Here is a 21,379-nt window from a genome sequence, read left to right as displayed (position 1 = left end):
TTGAAAGGCAGAATTGTAGGGTTGGTGCCCAGGGAGAGACAGAGAAATTATTCCATCCACTGGTTTGCTCCTCTAAATGGCTACAATGGGCAGAGCTGTGCAGATCTGAAGCCAGGAACCAGGAGTTTCTTCCTGGTCTCCCACATGGGTACAGGGGCCAAGGACTTGGGTTGTCCTCCGTTGCTTTCCTGGGCACATTAGCAGGGATCTGTGTCAGAAGTGGAGCATCTGGGACTCAAACTGACACCCACATGGGATGCTGACACCTACTATGCTACAGCACTGACCCTCATATTTGCATTTTTAAATTATCCTTGGTAGTGAAGCATTTAGTTATGGCCACTAAGTAGAAAATTTGCATTAAGTAACATTGGGTAGGGACATGAGGAGACAAATATAAAAAAAAGTTAAGATTAAATGATTAAGGCCGGCGCCGCGGCTCACTAGGCTAATCCTCCGCCTTGCGGCGCTGGCACACCAGGTTCTAGTCCTGGTCGGGGTGCCGGATTCTGTCCCAGTTGCCCCTCTTCCAGGCCAGCTCTCTGCTGTGGCCCGGGAGTGCAGTGGAGGATGGCCCAAGTGCTTGGGCCCTGCACCCCATGGGTGATCAGGATAAGTACCTGGCTCCTGCTATAGGATCAGCGCAGTGCGCCGGCCGAAGCGTGCAGGCTGCGGCGGCCATTGGAGGGTGAACCAACGGCAAAGGAAGACCTTTCTCTCTGTCTCTCACTCTCACTGTCCACTCTGCCTGTCAAAAAAAAAAAAAAATTAAATGATTAAAGCTTATAGCAAGTGATAGAAATTTGGAATGGTTACCATAATTCTCAATCGGATATATGGATTCCTAGACAGGTCAATAGCCCTAAGAGGAATTTTTGCAATGGAAAGAGTGTTAATTATTTCAGAATTGTTTAGGTTGAGTGTAAAATGTTGTGGAGACATCCAAATGAAAAAGACCATTCTATAGGTCAACTACATAGACGTACTAGAATCTGAGAAGAGTTCATGGCTGATCTGATACAGACATGTGCAAGATGCTTTAGAGGGCTTGTGTAGAGTGACACAATAAATAAAAGAGACAGCAGAGGGAAGGCCTACAATCAATAGGTTATAGAGGAGAAGACGCTTCCAAAAGGAGTTTAAGCGGATGTAGTTTAGGAATGAAAGGAGAATTATGAGCCCCAGTTTGTGGCCCAGATGCTCTGCTTCCAATCCAGCTCCCCGGGAAAAGCAATGGAAGATGGCCCAAGTATTTGGGTCCTTGCCACCCATTATGGTAGACTTGGAAGGTGCTCCTGGCCTCAGCCTGACCCAGCCCCAGCTGTTGTATCCATCTAGTGAGTGAACCAGCAGATGGAAGATTTCTCTGTTCCTGTCTGTCTGTAACTCTGACTTATAAATAAACAAATATTTAAAAAAAAAAGTAAAAGGAGAAGGGGAGAGAGTGATGTAGCAGAAGTGAGGATAATAAATATTTCTAAAATGCAGAGGCTTATTTGCACTGTCACATGCCTCAGGCAGGAGGTGGTCAATTTAGGAAAGATTTTATCTCATTCAGAAGAAGGAATGCATAGGTTACATAATATTAAAGCAGATAATTCCAAATAAACACTTTTCTTTTATATATAAAATCATGGGTCCTTTCAATCAATAATTAGTTGCTGACAAATAATTATTAGAGGGTGATTATGCCAAGTTCATAGAACTTATCAAGGAAACCTCATTTTCACAAGAAGGGAGTCCAAGGAATACACAGTGGCCTGTACTTAGAAAAGTTAGAACTTAGTTGCTTTTCCAGTTACTATTACTGTCTGACAAACAGCTCCACATTTTGTAGCTTGAAATGGCCTTTACATTATGCTCATGTAATTCAGGGTCAATAATTGAGAGTTACAGAGGGGATGATTTGTCTCTGCTACACTGTACCCTCAACTAGAAATTCTAGCTGACTTGAGTCTAGAATTGAATGAAAGTGCTCATTTTCTCAGAACAACTTGTACCGTATTTGAGATCTTTGACATCTGGGGAAGGTAATCAAATCATCTTCCACTGACCTTTTAATGTGGTTTGGCCTGCTACAGATTATCTGCTTTAGATTAGTCAGAATTTATACATGGAGGCTAAGAATTAGAAGCAAGAGTATTTCTGTGAATGGGACATAAGTTCAAACTTCATAAAATGATGATGCTGTCACACTCTGTTGGTTGAAGCAATCAGAGCCCTGCCCAAATTCGAGGGATATGAGTTAGATTGTCTCTTCATGGAGAAATATCAAATTCAAATTAAAGGAGAGCATTTGGGAAAGGAGTTATTTTTGCAGCCATCTTTGGAAAATGCCATATGCCATAGTATCACAATGTTATTTTGTGTGATCAATTCCTAATTTCACTACCTAGTGCAAGTGACTATGCATATAATTTATTGCACTTACCCATAAAAAGTCATTCATAGGGAGCTATAGATTAATAAAATTTAAATAATCTTAAATTTATAACGGACCTTGTACATAGTATATACTCACTGCAATTATGGGTCTCAAGTTCCTTGTGATCCACTATTCTGGTTATTTAAGAAGAGGAAATTGAGATTCAGAAAAAAGCACATCACATGTTCCAAGGTATCATATACCATCCCTATTCGAAGTGAAATGAGCACTAATAGATCAAGGCTCAATTCCAGGTCCTTCAAGCTGTTTCAAAACTTCTCATACCATTTCATTCTTTGGAGAAAAATTGCTGCAATTGGTAATGGTTGTTTGCAACAGTCATGTATCACTATGTGGACATTTTTGTGAGTAAAAGTCTTCCCTGGTCTTGGCCATTAAAATGCTCTCTTAGTAAAGTGTCAATATTTTTCAAATAAGATGAAAATGTGTATTATGTTACCTTACTTGTGAACAAAGTGAAAATGCTTTGTATAAGTCTTGCCATTTGATAGTTTAAGCCAATTAACAAAACCTGACAGCTGGTCTAGAATTTTAGGTAAAATTCCCCTGCTGACTCAGGCAGTGAATAAGAATTTAATGTTCATTAAAATATGTCACAATCTGAGACCCAAAACAGGTACCATCTGTCACCAGTTCCTACTACATACCTAGGTATAGATACATTGTACTAAAGCACCCTTGTATTTACAATCAGTGTAATTTGTTTTAAAATATTATTGCTAATAACCCACAGGATTACCTCCTACTTTTTTTAAAGATTTATTTATTTATTTGAAAGTTGGAGTTACACAGAGAGAAGAGAGGCAGAGAGGGAGGGAGGGAGGGAGGGAGGTCTTCCATCTGCTGGTTCACTCCCCAATTGGCTGCAATGGTTGGAGCTGCACCGATCCAAAGCCAGAAGCCAGGAGCTTTTTCTGGGTCTCTCACGTGAGTGCAGGGGCCCAAGGACCTGGGCCATCTTCCACTGCTTTCCCAGGCCATAGCAGAGAGCTGGATTGGAAATGAAGCAGCTGGGTCTCGAATCAGCGCCCATATGGGGGATGCCAGCACTTCAGGCCAGTGCATTAACCCGCTGCACCACAGCACCGGCCCCACCTCCTACTTTTCATTGAGGGTGGAAATTTGGGAGTCTGATATTTCCTTTCCCATAAATCCATGGGATTCCTATCCATAACTGGGGTTCTATTATTTGAAAGGGAGCGAGTGAGCGCAACTGAGCACGTGCAATAACGAGAACAAGATACCTTCCATTTACTGGTTTACTCTCCATATGCTCACAACAGTTAGGGCTGGACTAGGCCAAGGCCAGGAGTCTGGAACTAAATATGGGTCTCTCACATCAAACCTCAAGGGACCCAAGTACTTGAGCTGTCATCTGGTGCATTAGCAAGAAGCAGAATTGGAACTGGAGAGTAGGACATAAAGCAGGCTCTCCAACATGGAATGCAGGCATCTCAAACAATATCTTAACCACTGAGCCAAATGCCCACCCTCAGCCATTGTTTTTTTATGATTAGAAGTAATCTTTATTTTTTTTTAATATTGAGGTTATTTTATTTTGAAAGGCAGAGACAGAGAGAGGGACAGGGTAAGAGATGTTTGATCCTCTGTTTCACTCCCCAAGTGGCCACAACTGCCAGGTCTCAGCTAGGCCAAAGACAGGAGCTAGGACTTCTATCCCAGTCTGTCACATCAGTTGCAGGGGCCCAGGTACTCGAGTCATCTTCCACTGCCTTTCCTGGCACATTAGCGGGGATCCAGATCAGAAACAGAATAGCCAAACCTCAAGCCTGCACCCTGATATGGAATGCCAGTGTTGGAAATGGCAGCTTAGCCCATTGCATTACAATCATGGTCTCCAAAACTGATTTTTTTTTAAATTTGGTATAAAGCATAAAACTTAGAGAGACAAAGTTATGGCCTTCATAGGTGAATTCTAAGACTTGTGCTATCATGAAATTATAATGGGAAAGGCCAAGTCTAGAAGAAATTTGATTGTGGAAAATGGGTTGCTGCTGTGGAGACTGTTGGTGTTTGTCAGGTAAAGACAACTCTTGAGAAGTGTAGTGATCTATGAGAGAGATGTGTGCACAGGCGAAAGGAGTACTGTGGTATTGAAGACACCATGAAGTGGCTGTAGTATTAAATGATGAAGGTGGAGGGGCCAACACTGTGGCGTACCAGGTAAAGCTGCTACCTGCAGCACCAGCATCCCATATGGGCACTGGTTCAAGTCCCACTGCTCTACTTCTGATCCAGCTCTCTGCTGTGGCCTAGGAAAGCAGTACAAAATGGCCCAGGTCCTTGGGCCCCTGCACCCATGTGGGAGACCTGGGAGATGCTCCTGGCTCCAGATCGGCGCAGCTCCAGCCATTGCAGCCAACTTGGGAGTGAACCAGTAGATGGAGGACCTCTCTCTCTCTCTCTCTCTCTGCCTCTCCTGTGTAACTGTGACTTTCAAATAAGTAAATCTTTTTTAAAAATGATAAAGGTGGAGTGCTTATGGGAACTATGCAAGTCCTTGTTGATAGTTCTGCTTTGTAATATTTTCTGCCATGACTTCAACTCCTGTGATTGCCCTCAAATAATACATCCAAACAGAATCATTGATTGGTTATCAAAGTGAAGTTCCCAAATCAGCATTGTCAGTATCACCTGGAAACTTGCTACACAGGCAAATTCTTAGTCCCTTCTTAGGTTGACTTAGAAATTGGCAATGGGGCCCAGCAATCTGCATTTTAACAAACCTTGAGAGAGAGTGTGGTAGTCCCTCAAGTTAAGAACCCTTGCAATGCTTCAATCTACCAAAATATAAGAGTAATTCCCAAAGTTTTTAGAAAATGAAATTAAAAGATTTATATATTTTGGTATAAAAAATTTAAGTTCATGAATTGTTTTTATATAATATGCATTTTCCAAAAACAGTTTTTAAAGATTTTTTATTAATTTATTTTAAAGAGTGAGAGAATATGAATGAGGGAGGGGTCTTCCATCTGCTGATTCACTCTCCAAATAACCAGGGCTGGGCCAGGCAGATGCCAGGAGCTTCATCTCGGTTTTTCATGTGGGTGCAGGGGCCCAAGCACTTGAGCCATCTTCCACCACTTTCCCAGGCTGTTAGCAGGGAGCTGGATCGGAAATGGAGCAGTTGGGACACAGCCCATAGGGGCCACAGGGGCTGCTGGCATTGCATGCAGTGACTTCACCCACCAATGCCACAATGCTGGTCTCCAAAATCATTTTGAAGATCCTTCCATCTGCTGAAAAGCAACCACTGGTAAAATAGATACACAGTTCAATTTTGCCACTATAAAATAAATTGTCTTCATATCGTTCTCTGAGACATATGCCAAATGAAAATAGGGTGGAGGTTTTCTGGGCCTTTCCTAAGTGTTTGCACTTTTCCCTTGACCACCTGGCACTTGTCTACTCAGTCTTGAACATTTGTCTCATTCCCATATCTAGTACTGACCCAGCCTGTGTTACTGACTGTGGATTCCTGCCTATCTGGGGACCTGGCCTCTATAAAAATGTTGCTTTCTTTTTTATATATCCTTGGTCTTGTATAAATTTTTTTTTATTTTTTGACAGGCAGAGTGGACAGTGAGAGAGAGAGACAGAGAGAAAGGTCTTCCTTTGCCGTTGGTTCACCCTCCAATGGCCACCGCGGCCAGCGTGCTGCGGCCGGCACATTGCGCTGATCCGATGGCAGGAGCCAGGTGCTTCTCCTGGTCTCCCATGGGGTGCAGGGCCCAAGCACTTGGGCCATCCTCCACTGCACTCCCTGGCCACCGGGATAGAATAGATAGGGGCAACCGGGATAGAATCCGGCACCCTGACCGGGACTAGAACCCGGGGTGCCGGCGCCGCAAGGCGGAGGATTAGCCTAGTGAGCCGCAGCGCCGGCGTCTTGTATAAATTTCTACAGCTTACTTTTCCTTCCTGAATTTTCTAGAGCTCTGATGGTCTCTGGCACTCACAGACCTGTGTCACTTCTTGATATGCAAAGAGACATATGTTTTAAACTTTAGTAATTAGTAACAATTTAACTATAGTTATTTAATATGTGCACATATGATTCAAATTTAAAATAATTGACATCCGAAGATAGATGGGAGTAACTTACTCATTACTATAGTCCAGTGAATTTGTACCTTCATGGATTTCCTTCCTTATCCTTTCTTGGCTAAATACTATGTGAGAATTCTTCAGGGAGGGAACTCTGTAATTATGAAGAGGGAGGGGGGTGGTAGAGAAATTGAAGCTGAACTACTAGTCTGTCATTAAATTTTGAAAAACTAAAATCTAGAATTCATACAAGTTTTGTTAATTCAGTATTTTTGTATTCAAGATTTATATAACATATGAGAATACTTCAAAAGGTTTGTAGAAAAATTGAATTAAAAGACACTTCTTTTGGTACATACAACTTTGAAATCTATTCATAGTCTTTTCATAATATGACTTTTCCATGAACTTTTTGAATATTCACTTTCTAAAAATTATATTTTTTATTTGAAAGGTGGCAGGGGGGAGAAAGAGAGAATATAAATGAATCTTCCATGTGCTGGTTCTCTCCCCAAATGGCCACAACAGCCAGGGCTGTGCCAGGCATAAACCAGGAGCCTGGAAGTTTTTCCAAGTCTCCCATGTGGGTACAGGAGCCCAAGCACTTGGACCATCTCCAGATACTTTCCCAGGCCATTAGCCGGGAGCTGGATCTGAAGAGGAGCAGCTGAGTCAAACCAGTACCCACATGGGATGCCAGCATCTCAAGCGGCGGCTTAACATGCTATACCATGCCGCTGGCCCTTGCTCATGTGTTGATCCAATCACGCAATTTTCATTATAATGCTGTTTTAATTTTACCTTGAATATACTTTTCCAAGTCATATTTTGTATAATGATTTTCACTTTTATTTTTGTAATGCTCAGTGAATACTTCTTTCTTTGGTTTACTGCCATATAGAAGGCTTAGTTTCATTTGTTAAGGCAACATATGCCTGCCCATAGATTTCCAATACAATCCTCTTTTTATACAAAACTTGCAGACTTCTGTTCTGAAATGTTTGCAAATCATTATCTATCTAGGTTAAATAATGGATACACCCTTTAGCCTTACACATCTGTCTGTTTAAATTAGTCCTTAAGCTTGGAGAAGGTGACTCAAAGAGGATTATTCTTAGATCATTTTGTTTTTAAATGCATGTATTTGTTTATATCATGTCTCTTTACAAAATGAACTTGTGGTGGCTTATGATAAAATAAATGCACACCAGAATTAATAAAGAACAGAAGGAAAGTGAGACTCCATAAAGGAATTGGAAGGATATATGTTAAAATTCAAATTTGGCTCTCAGCTTTAGGGAGGTAGTATAAACTGTTGTTTTACTATCATGTTAAGTATGCACTTAAATTTAATGGAAAGCGAACATGTGAATTAAATAGACAAAATGAGTGTACAACACATTGATCAACTTGTACACTGAGTTTTATTCTGACATGAATGCAATTTATAGTATCTTGACTAGTGTTTTGATCTTTCAAACTGAGAAAAATAGTAAAACAATAACTTAATAATTGAGGAAAAATTAGAAAAGAACTTTAAAACTTGCTTCCTTATAACTGGTATGAAGACTACAATATAAAGTATATCAGATGAAGTAGATCCTGAATTAAAGCAAGAACTAATTCAAGGAGACACCAGAAGTGTGTGCTGTTCAGAGCTACCATGCAGGTGGCATGCCAAAATGAGCTACATAAACTGTCCTGTGCAGGGGAGTGCATTAACTAGTCTGTGCCAGTGACACTTGAGCTCATGAGCAATTGCTACCTCTGTTTAGTGACAATTTCTTTGCCATAAGCAATGTTAGTTCTTAAATAAACTTGGATTAGTTCTGAAAGACTGGTATTACAGTTTATTTTCATCGTACTTGCTTGCTACTGACCCAAAGATAGGATTGTGAAAGAATTGTAAAAGGATTTTCGCCTTCCCTTCCTTCCTGCCTTCCTTCCTGCCTTCCTCCCTCCCTCCCTTCCTTCCTCCTTTCCTCCTTTCCTCTCTTCCTGTCTTCCTGTCTCCCTTCCTCCCTTCCTCCCTTCCTTCCTTCCTTCCTCTTTTTCTGCATTTATAAGTTAGGTCAGAGGCTAGCTTTCAGTGCCTGGCTATTGGATTTTCCCATGTACAGGGTGACCTTAATGAATACAGTGAAAGAATAAGCACTCTAATCTATTGATTTCATATAAGCCACTTTGCTTAATCATTCCACATCAACCAAAAGGCATATATAACTGTCCATGTTTCACAGGAACTTTGGAAATGTGAATAATAAAAAATTATTCTATAAAATGTTTAGGTTTCTCAAAAATATGTCAAGAGGCTCTGAAGGATTTGTATCATAGTCAATGGCTTACTTTCCTTTAATGGGCTCCAAAATTAGCTTTTAGAACAGAATTAAATATCCAAACACCAATTGAATGCTTGGTGTTACACAACTTTTAAGGTCAGTAAATCACATAACATGTATTTTTTTCCTTACAAATAGTAAATAGAATGTTTGAACTGTGGAAATTAATGAAAATGCAATTTTCTTAAAATAAACTTGGCATTTCAGAATGGCAAAACCTCTTAGCCATTGTCATCTCACTTCACTGTTCCTGGAAGATAATAGTGCGTTTTCTTCAAAATCTATCAAGAATTATGGGGAAATTTACTATTTCTAAGAGCCATGTGTTCACCTCCAAATGTTAAAAACTAATTTCCATATGTTGATCTCTGTTTTTGAAACAATACTATTTTGTTCACTTGGCTTGTCTTTAGATATTTGAAGGTAGATCTTAAGTGCTTTCACTGATCTTTATTCTACATCTGAATTTCTTCAAATTTCTTAGGAATATTACTTCATAGTTTTTTAAAAATTATTAAAATAGAAAAAATTCATGTATTTCATAGATACAATTCTAAAAAGATAACCATACATTCTTTCCTCCTCCTCCCTCAATAACCCCTCTTAGCTCCCTCCCTCCCTCCCTCCCTCCTTCTATTTATTTTCCTTTAATTTTGACAATAACATACTTTGAATTTACTTTATAATCCAAGACTTAATGAACCACTTAGCATGTTCAACAAGTAGAAAGACCACTGTTTCACAGGAATGTGGACAGTGGTTATAAACAGCAACCAAATCATAAGATGTCAGTTTTATCCTTAGACATTTTTTGCATTCTATACTAATTGCTACATAATAGAGAAAACACAATGTATGTCTTTTGGGGACTATGTGATTTCACTAATTCTATCCATTTTGTTGTAAAAGACAGAATTTCATTCTTTTTTATGGCTGAGTAGTATCCCATATATACCATATTTCTTTATCTAGTCATCAGTTGATGGACATCTGAGTTTATTCCATATCTTAGTTATTGTGAATTGAACTGCCATAAACATGGGGGTACAAATAACCCTTTTCTATGCTGATTTCATTTTGTTTGGATAAATTCCCAGGAGTGGGCTGGCTGGGTCATATGGTAGAACTTTTAACAGATTTCTGAAGTATCTCCACACTGTCTTCCATAATGGATGTGTTTATTTACATTCCCATGAACAGTGGATTGGGGTACATTTTTCCCCACAGCCTCCCCAGAATTAGTTATTTATGTGTATAGTTTATTTGGACTCTTTGTCCTTTGTAGGCATTATTGCAGTCTTTTCTCAACTATGCAAATGACCAAATATATGCAAAAGCCAGTTGGACTACAGTATTTTACAAAGTTTAACATATTCTTGTTTGGTGATGTTGCTTATTTTTAACAGGTTTTGAAAACAGATCTAGAAAAGAAAAAGCAATCCATGGACAAACTCTCTTCACTCAACCAAGCTCTTCTTTCAACATTGAAAAATAAGTCAGTTACACAGAAGATGGAAGCATGGCTGGAAAACTTTGCCCTGCGTTGGGATAATTTAGTCCAAAAACTTGAAAAGAGTTCAGCACAGGTTAGTAATACCAGTTATCATGTTACAAATTATCTTGGGGATTTTTTTAACTTTTATTTAATGAATATAAATTTCCAAAGTACAGCTTATGGATTACAATGGCTTCCCCCCCATAACTTCCCTCCCACCCGCAACCCTCCCCTCTCCTGCTCCCTCTCCCCTTCCATTCACATCAATTCATTTTCAATTATCTTTATATACAGAAGATCAATATAGCATGTATTAAGTAAAGCTTTCAACAGTTTGCACCCACACAGAAACACAAAGTGAAAAAATACTGTTTGAGTACTAGTTATAGCATTAAATCACGATGTACAGCACATTAAGGACAGAGGATTTTTAAAACCTGCATTAAAAGAGTAGGGCTGCTATAACCCATCAAATACCAGATTAGTGGTTGTCTGGTATTCAGCTGAATGAAAGTGGGTCTCCTTGCCTGTCTCAGTATTGCATAATGGGGAGAAGGTGGAGGAATGAGTGCTAATATAACTGGATACTGCCTCGCAGTGTAATCCATTCCAGTTCACACTCCATTATCCCATTAGTAACGGGAAGATGAGTGATATAGAGCATTTGGGAAAAAGAATGGAAGGTGACTGTATCATCACAACTTAACAACAAGTCATAAATTCCCAGAACAATGAGGGTCTTGAGTCAATCCCATTTTATGTTTGAGGAGGATGAAACTAAGGAATAAAAGTGAAATATCCAAGGAAAGTTAGTGGTAGAAATATGACTAGGGCCCGGGTCCTTTAATTTCTTTGAAAGCCTCTCTTTTTGAAGTACACATGATGTAATCATTGGACATTCCTTTATAGATTGAGTCCATGGAAACATCAGTGAGGCTTGGTTACACTAACATATGGATTGTACGTAAAGAAAACTAAATTACATTTGTATTGTAGTAATGTCAAGAAAGGAGTATTTTAAATGTAAAGCTTTTTGTCTGATACTATTAGTGGAAGAATGGATAGTCATTCAAAAATTCACATATATAATTGTATTTATCATATGCTGCCTTGTAGCTTTGCATTGTAAGGGTTACATTTTACTGACTGATCAAAATTCATAACTCAGTGCACCACACACACACCTCTATTGAAGCAGTGACCACATTCGATAGGTTTTAGTCAAATAGTACCTCAGTTATGAGACAGGTGCAGGCAATTTGTTTTTTTGAGACTTGACATTTAATGAGTAGCACTTAGGAAATGTTTGTCGAAAGATAAAGAATGAAGTTTGAATTATTGCTTCCAGAAATACAAGTTAAAATATAATCAGCCAACATCCATGTTTTTCAATTATAGTTCAATCTTTCTTTTAAACTCAAACTCATATTTGAAATTGAAAATTCTGAAGGAATATGACTTGAAGTTGCAGTCATTTCCCATATACTCATTAGGTAATAATTAGAACTCCATTTTTTTCATTAAATACATTGTTGCAGTTTATTGATCAAATAGTAAAATTACTGCTATATCATGATTTCTCTCATATGTGATCTGCCCATGGGTACATGACCAGAACATTGGCACATACATAATAAATACATAAAGCACTAGCAATCTAACAGCTTTGTTATTCATTATGTATGTGTTGGTTCCAGAGATAATTGCTGCCATAAAATGATTAGTTATGTTAAGAAGGATTGGCATTATTTGTAAGTTGCTCATAAATGCATGCCTTTTAAGGGATACATTTATAGAGATGTAACTGTTAATCATAGGCCATACTTTGGTTAACTTGTCTTGTATTCAGTGGTTCTCAAACTTGAGTCTGCATAATAATCACCTAGGAAGCTGATTAAATCATATTTCCAAGCCCTTGGCTCAGAAAAATCTCATTTGGTAGGCCACATGATGAACCTGGGAGTAAGCATCTTTATTCAACCTGCAGACAGGATTTTTAAAAACACCATTAGAAAGGCTGTAACATGGGCCAGTATTGTGGTACAGCAGGTTAAGCCACTGCTTGTGACTCTGGCATCCCGTATGGGCACCACTTTGAGTCCCAGGTATTTCACTTTGTATCCAGCTCCCTGCTAAAATGCCTGGAAAGGCAGTGGAACATGGCCCAGGTACTTGGGTCCCTGCACTCACATGAGAGATGCAGATGAGGCTCTGGTCTTTGATATGGCCCAGCTCTGGCTGTTGGAGCCATTTGGGGAGTGAACCAGAAGAGAAAAATTTCTCTTTCTCCCTCTCTCTTTGTAACTCTGCCTTTCAAATAAAATTTTTTTTAAAAAAAAAGCAATATACTAGTTTTCCATAATGTTGACTAAAATGGGAAAATGGAGACTTTCCTAGGAATGCATTATTTAAATAAACTCATCTCCTTAGAATGGGACTACTTTTTGAGCAATGTTATTTATCTCATCAAAATGTTACTGATTTGATTGTTCTAATTGGAGAAAACATTAGAAATCTTATGATCTAAAGTTTATGAGACCACCATTCTGGCTATTTCTTTAGCCTCTTATTTTCTAACTCTTTAAACTCTGTAGTAAAACAGTACTAAGTTTGCTTTGCATTGTTATTTACAAAATAATACCCAACATAACAGCATGTATATGTTCTACTTGCTCACTGGCATGTGATGAATATAAAAAAAGTCATAGTTATGGAAACATTTTGAGAAAATAAAGGTGCCCTTGATATACAAACATTGCTTAGTGAGTGTGGAGGGCTTGCTGTGGTTCTGTGTTTATGTTCAAAGAGTTATCTACTCATATGGCAGATCAGGTAACTAGACTTAGATTAGACAGATTGATTCCCACAATGTTTAACTTCAGATTCCTGTCTCAGTGTTCGATCATTGGCTGTCCCAGAAATGTGCTATCACAGGACCTATTCAGACATTTGCTGGGAATTTTTGAGTTCCAAGAAAGAGAGAAATGGAGCTACCCATAAAAAGAGGAATTAAAAGAAGATAGAAGGCACAATGACATCATATCTCTGAAGCAAAAAACCAAGTTATTTTTTGTGGATGTCAAATTGAACTTGATCAAAATTATATGACTATTAAAGTAATGTTGAGTGTAAGGTTGCAACTTTGAAGAAAATGACTCACTTGTATTCATATTTTCCAGGTTGTTTTTATGGAGAAAATAATTCTTATTAATGGCTACTCCCTTGATAGACACTTTAAAAATTGTTTTAAAAACCTTTTAAATGATTGATACAAAGAATAAGCAAATTCTGGTAATGATTAAAACCGATTATGAGGCAGGATGTAAGAAATGTGGCTGAGATAACAAGGCATCCGATTGTGCTCATGCAAAAAAAAAAAAAATTGTGCCCATGACTTTGACTGCTATTGAGGGCAATGCTTTGAGAGATTTTGACCTTGGAAAGAAGTTGAACAGAAAAAAGATCAAAATATGAAAAAAATTAGCTGTGAGGGCTATTCTTTTTCATTTCAAAAATCAGGTTTAACTTGAGTAACACCTAGACACAAGCTAAGGCTGTTTAATTTGATGAGAAGGCAGCCTAAGATAGAAATACTGCCTGGTCCCAAATGTTAGAAGGGTAATAATAACTCTTATGTATGTGAATGCTTACAATGATAAGAGGACAAATAAAATATATCCTGGATTGACTTCTAAAAACTCAAATGATCTCATGTCCCCTTGTTTTTTTATAAGTAAAATTGTTGAGATTCACATGGCTAATTTTTTCTAACTGCCATGACCTTGATGGATATATATATTTATCTCGACTATAAGATATGATAGACATTCGTTATAATTAATGCTGTAAAATTAAGTATAAGTGGTTTGCAATATTATTTCCCCATTTAATTGAAACCATATACACTGTGGAAAGGGTATATTCATATTCTGTGTTATATTGTGGTAATTTATATTAAAATTTGGTTATCAGATACTTAGATATAAGAATTTGTCTATACAGGTAAATCCATTTTTTAAAAAAAATTGTAAATTTTTAACAGAATAAGTTATCTTCTTAGGAATAAGGAAAAAGTTAAAATTAATATATTCAGAATTACTTGCTCCTTGAACATGGCAGTTCATATTCATGCTGTGTTTGTGCTTACATATGTGGATATCCATATAGAGAAAGTGATTTATATATATATATGTCTATATTGTATCATTTATGTACTACTAATGATATTAGAATTCTTGCAAGACAAATGAATAATATGAAACAAGGCTGGAGATGTTACACCAGGGTTTTTCATTATACCCTAAATGCAAATAGAAATATGCAGAACTGTTAAGATGAAAATTTAGTTATTATTTTTCTGAGTTCATTTTCATCTTTAAAGAGCTTAATTTTTCCCTTCATAAAATCTTTTAGATCTATATTCTGGCTGTACCCATTCTAAAAGCATTATTATTTAGACCTATTGATACATGAGATGCAGCTACAATTAGTTTGCCGCTTCTTTTTTGCAAGTAATTTTAATTAAAAATACTCTGAAGCTTTTCAGTTGGTAATACTTTTCATGTTTCTGAAAGCTCTCCAAGCCTAGTAAGTCTGCTGCCAATTAAAAAAAAAAACCTAATGGTTTCATAAAAACTAGAATTAAAATAAAATTCCCTCATTTATTTTAGATTTCCATGTTATTTGAATTCAAGGATTAACCACCATGAATTTTTGAGCATCTTTTGGTTAATTTCTCAGGTTAAAGGTTTTATTATAAAAATTTGAAGTTATAGCTCAAATAACTTGGCAAATTAACTGCATCCTTTTGCTACTTCCAACTAAAATAGATATTTGAGAATGGGCCTTGTATATCAGTGAGGATAGGTTTTATATTATAAATTCATTATCTACTATAACAAAATGTTATAGGCACTGAAAATTTAATGAATGGTGGCTGTTAACTCTTGGAACCTCTCATTTTTAAATTGGAAAATTTATATTTAGCATACTTCAATAGTGTCTGTCTAGCTTGAAATGTCCATGTTATGTTTTTCTTTGCTTGACATTTTGGATAAAACTCTGGAATAGTGGGATGAGTGTTTGGCCTAGCAGTTAAAATACTGTTTGGGGCACCAGATTCACATATTAGAATGCCTGGATTCAAATCCTCACGCTAGTTTTGATTCCATCTTCCTGATTTTGTGTATGTGAGAAGTGTCAGGTGATGGCTCAAGTGATTGTGTCCCTGCTATCCATGTGGGAGAACTGGATTGGGTTTTGGCTCTGGACTTTTACCTGGCCCAGTCTCAGCCATTTTAGACCTTTGGCAAGTGAGCCAGCAGATGAGAGCTCTTTGTCTCTCCCTCTGCCTCTCAAATAAATAAATGAATAAATACTTTGAAGTAGTTAGTGAAGATATTCCAAGTTCTCTATTCTATCAACTTCAAAGGCAGCTATGAGACGATAATGAAAATAAAATCTTTTTCCTATTCAAAGGAGACTGATTTCTGAACCTATTAACATTTCACTCAGTATGTTTGTATAATTAACATACCATAAAGACAAAATATTGAGCACTTATACGATACTATTGTATACTAACAAGAAATGAGGTAACACATACAAGAAAATGAGTTATTTTCCTAAATGTATAGTTGATAATATTTATCCCTTGTAACAAATTGTGTTTCATTACCTCATTATCAAATGGCATACAAGTGAAGATCAGATGTGTCTAAAAAAATGGTTGCTGTAGAATTTTTGTACATTAATTCAGAATTGTTCAAATTCTATGTTTAATATGAATCCAGAGCCAATGTGTATCTCTTGCTTCTGACAAAACTTGTACTTGAAGTGAGGAACAAAATACATAAAATTGAAGAGACAGTTTTATGGAATGAATCCTCTTAATAATCATATAATGATGTCTTCTGAGATTTGACTCTGTTTTCATGATTCTAACATCAATACCTATTCAAGGAGTTTTATTGCCTTATTATCAGTATAAAACAGGACGGTAATTAATATTAAAATTTAGTTACTAAATTCCTATCTTGAACTATAATACTTACTGTATTGTACAGTTAGCTATGGGAATTTATTTGTAGTCTTCCATGAGATATAGCATTTATAACCTTATGATTAATAACCTATTCTCCCAAAGTCTAGCATATAAATCTTTCCTTTGCTCAGGGGTATAAATCTTTATGCCATTATATGTTCATGCCTTGTGTTACCGTGCCCATGGAGATAGTTTTCAGGTTGGCTACAAATTATCAGCTAAAGCTGTTGCTATGATTATGCAGTTCTTTTTACATTTTAGAAATCACAGTCTCTCTATCCCTGTTATAATCATGTGTCAGCCTTGAGATGACATATATACAAAGACACAATGAAAAACTTTGAGCCAAACTGAGCATTTGGAAAAATACGGATTGATACTAATATTTATCAATAGAGAGCACTTATGGTGCTTAGACATCAGTGAATTCTGGAAATGAGGACTGGCTTCATACTTGTGGGCCCAGTACAAAATGAAAATACAGGGCCTTTTGTTAAAAAAAAAAAAAAAACTATTAAGAATTTCAAGACACAGCATAACCTTAAACAATGAAGAGTCCTTCTGAGCAGGGGCCTTGGACAGCTGCATAAACTGTACACCCATAAAGCTAGTCCGACTTGGACACACACTATGAGATATGTTTTATCATTCCTGCTGTATATGGGAAGAAAATAAGCTCTGAGGTAACCAACTGTCCCCACATATCATGGAATGTGAACTATGGACCTGCTGTTTGAGAATTGCAGAGCCTGGCTTATAGGCCTCTAATTTTAATCACTGTAAGAGAAACAAGCTCTCACACTCAAAGATAAGTAGTTTTAAAGTGACTTTTTTTCCAGTGTTACTTGGCCAACTAACTGATAGGTCAAGGGAATTTTATACACACACACACACACACACACACACACATATACACACACACGTTTACATGTAAATGGAATTAAGTCCATTTTGGTAGAAAACAATTTTAAATCCCTGCATGGTGTTTTCATAATGCACATGTCCATTTAACTTTATGAAGATTATTGTTATGCATGGATTTCACAAATTTCTATTTTTTAATTCTTTGTCCCATAGACTTGTTGAAATGCCTGTTGTGTGTGTGTGTGTGTGTGTGTGTGTGTGCGTGTGCATATTTTGCAGAAGACATTTGAAAGATACTTAAGGTATAATAAAAATAGGCAGGTGGGAAGATAGGAGGGCATTTATGGAGATTCAAAGTTTAATGTATATAGATTAAACTGTTTTTTTTTCTTTTTAAAAAATATTTATTTATTTGAAAGTTAGAGGCACAGAGTGAGATCTTCCATGTTCTGGTTCATTCCCCAAATGCCTGCAACTGCTATGTCTGGGCCAGGCTGAAGTTAGGAGCCAGGAACACTATCCCAGTCTCCTAAAATGGTGGCAAATACTGAAGTACTTGAGCCATCATCTGTTACTTCCCAAGAACCTTAGCAGGAAGTTGAATTGGAAGAAGAGTAACTGGGACTGGAATCTGCACTCTGGTATGAGATGCTGGCATCACAAATGGTGGATTAACCTGTTGGATCACAATACTATTTGCCTCTTGTAATTTTGACTTTCTTTGCATCAACTTATTCATATATACAGGAACAAATAAAATGTTCTATGCAGGTGCTTTAAAAAATTCATGAAAATATTAAAGTATAAGTTTATTTGGGTACAGAAATTTTAAATCCATACTTAGCCACTTTAATCAATTTTTTAAAATTTGTATAAGGTAAAAAATTTCATATATACAGATTTAATATGTTCAACATCATACTGAAAGTGTTAAGTCATTCTTATCAGAGTTACAGTTGTCTAAATTCTAGTGAATTTTGATGGCAGGATAATAATTCCAAAGTTCTTGACACAGTAGAATGATAACAACAAAAAAACTTGAAACATTTTCTTAGCTTCAGGCAGGCAATAGGTTCAGGAGTTAGTTAAGATGCCTATTGGAGTGCCCTGCTTCCGATTTCAGCTTTCTACTAATGTGCACCCCGGGAGGAAGCACATGGTAGGTCTCCTGACATGGGAGACCTGGATTAAGTTCCTGGCTTTTTGCTTAGGCCTGGCCCAGCCTAAGTTTTTATGAGACTTTGTGGAGCAAACCAGCAGATGGCAGCTATTTCTGTTTCTGCCTCCCTTCTCTCCATCCTCCCTTTTCCCCTTCTCTCTCATCCCTCCCTTTGAAAAAGTTCTTCTTACATAAGCAACATTTTGTCAAGAATGCTTCATAGTAGACATTTAGAAACTAGAAAGAATATGGAAATACATAGTGTGTGATAGGGATTACCTATTTTCTCTGCCAAAAAAGCCACCCTTGTTTAAATTTTGCATTGTTTACTCAGTACAATTATGCAAACATTTCCAATGACATTAAAAACTTGGAAGTATATATAATACTTTATCACATGTGTGTGTCATAATTTACTTAAACTATCACCTCCTGACACTAGGTTGTATCCAGTATTTTCCTGTTATAAATGATCCTATGAACAGGGATAAGTGTTATATTAAGCCTTCATCATCATCATAAGTGTAATTGTTAAGATGCTGGCCAGGGAAAATCTATTTTTGTAACATTTAAAATGTGTGCCATTCCCTTGATTACTGTGTATTCAGCACATGTAATTACTTTGCATGCTTATGTTTTTCATGTGACTCTCACCTTTGTTTCATAATTATCTGTGTGATTGTCACCTTCCCTACTGTGTGGCAAGGTTCCTAAAGATAAGGATTTCATTTTACTCATTTCTGAACATCCTGTAGTGAACATACATTTACTAACTGTAATTTATGCAGCATTGTGGTTCAGTTACAAAATAACTTGTACAATGGTAGATTGCTTTCATTGAATATGGTACCCAAAGACAGGAAATCTTGGTTTTGAAGTATAAATCAGCTTAAATCTAGTTCTAGCAAATAAGTGGCTTTGTAGAGCTCAAGGAATTAATTGGTTAAAAATTTAGATATTTATAACTGTCAGGTAGAAGTGATACTTAGGTAATTTATTTTGGTTGAGGGTTCCAAACTTTAACTGGAGGAAGCATAAGGATGGTTTCCACTTGGTGATAAGATTTTTGTCAGTGGGAAAGGCTGCTACCATATGACAATAGGAAAGAGTAATCTTCTGGGAGTAGTGTATCCTGTGTTAAAGAGTAGGTTCCATTCAGTAGTCCCCATAAGCCATCACTTGTCTATATTTTCCTCATTATTATAACACATTATTGTTAACAGTCAGTAACTAGAAGCCATGAGGAAATTCTGTATGTGACTGTTACTACTTTGATTTCTCAGAATAGGTTTTGAGAGTAAATATTAACTTGTGGTGTATAATGAATTCTACCCCGTATTTATAGGGTCAACACCTGGTTGTTTTCTGGTTTCTCTACTCCCTGTGAAATGAAGTGCTATTTTCAGTTACAGTGAAGTGGTAGTTATAATGATGAAAAATTAAAAGCCCATGTCTCACTATTTTATTAAAAATGCTTCTTTTTCTCTTGTAAGGTTTGCTATATTTTTAATTTCTATTTCATAATATATTGTGTTGTCATTTCCCTTTAACTGTCCATGGGCACATCTATCCAGTTTTATAGTAAATATCAATAAAAAATTTTATTAACATCACAGAAATTAATTTCCCAGACAAATATTCATTTGTACAAGTGTTAAACAAGATTAGTTAAAACTGCAACAAAAATAGCTTTATATTTTCAGAATCTTGGCATTCTGTTGCCTATACACTTTTCGTTTTATATAATGGGAACAAATTTCATATATTTCATATATACAGTTTTAAGAACATAATGATACTTCCCACTCTTCCCCCTCCTCCTTACTTTATTTTTCTTTTAATTTCTACAATGACATACTTTAAATTTACTTTATAATCACAAGCTTAACCCCCCACTAAATAATGAATTCAACAAGAAGTAGAAACCCGCAATTCCTCAAGAATATAGACAAGAGCAATAAACAATGACCAAATCCTAAAATGTCAATTTCACTCATGGACATTACTTTTTTTGTACTCTGTATATTATTTAGCACAAACAAGAGAAAACATATTTGCTGTTTTGGGACTGGCCTATTTCACTAAGCATAATAGTCTCCAATTGCATCCATTTGGTTGACTGCACAGTTAGATATTTTCCCAATCTTAAAAAAATCTTCTGGTCATAATTGTATGCAAAAAATTTTTGATCAGACTTACTGAAAACTGTATTTTCTTTTTGTTTAGAAATAAACTTGGTTATGTAATGGTAATTTTATGTTGGGTGCATGTATGTTTGAATTTGTATTTTAAGCATAACATGTCGCTTTGTGTTTTCATCTTGACATAACATGTCAGAGGACTATATAATTAAATTTATTTGAGACTCCGTGATTGATTCTGAATAATGAATCTATGACAGTCTTAAGATAAATCCTGTCCTAGGCACACATAGAAACTCAATATCTCTTGGTGTTCTTTTTCAAAAGACAATTTAGGCCACCAAAGTGAAAGTCTCTCAGGCCTTGACATGTAAATGTGGTTTAAATAAAGGATAATATGTTTTAAATATGTGTGCTAAGGCAATTTGTACATAAGACACTGTGACAAAGGATTTCATTCCTTCATTGTTAATTCCCAATTTGAAACCTGAAAAAAAAAAAAAAAAAGAGCCCAAAGAGCCTATGCTTTCTGTTTTCTTTCCATTGAATGACTCAATCATCATATCTGAAACCCCAAGGTTACCCTAGGTTGGATCCATATGTCTTGGCAAGTTCAGTAAAATAAGTAAAACTCATTTTTGCCCCAAGCAGATCCTTGGCCTTATACCTAAAATCAGGTCCAATGCAGGCCTTTCTGGGTTTTTTTTTTTTTTTTTTTTGAAATGGATCTTTCCAATAAATTTGATTACCAGAGGGTAATGATTAACATTGAAAGAGATAACCATTGTAATAATAGGACCATTATGAGATAGGAAAGTGATAGG

The 21,379-nt window shown here is 36.7% G+C and overlaps 1 protein-coding gene across 15 annotated transcripts in view; it reads left to right on the top strand.

The window, feature by feature from the left end:
• DMD (dystrophin) overlaps window positions 1-21,379 on the top strand; it is a 2,248,405-nt gene that overhangs the window by 779,003 nt on the left and 1,448,023 nt on the right. For all 15 annotated transcript variants that reach the window (XM_070067426.1, XM_051827673.2, XM_051827679.2 and 12 more), the window contains one exon: window positions 10,260-10,439. In XM_070067426.1, coding sequence (XP_069923527.1) covers window positions 10,260-10,439 — 180 coding nt within the window. The remainder of the gene's footprint in view (window positions 1-10,259; window positions 10,440-21,379) is intronic.

The sequence above is a fragment of the Oryctolagus cuniculus genome, chromosome X (assembly GCF_964237555.1).
Source record: "Oryctolagus cuniculus chromosome X, mOryCun1.1, whole genome shotgun sequence".
Taxonomy (NCBI): Eukaryota; Metazoa; Chordata; class Mammalia; order Lagomorpha; family Leporidae; genus Oryctolagus; species Oryctolagus cuniculus.
This window is presented reverse-complemented; position numbering and strand designations above follow the sequence as displayed.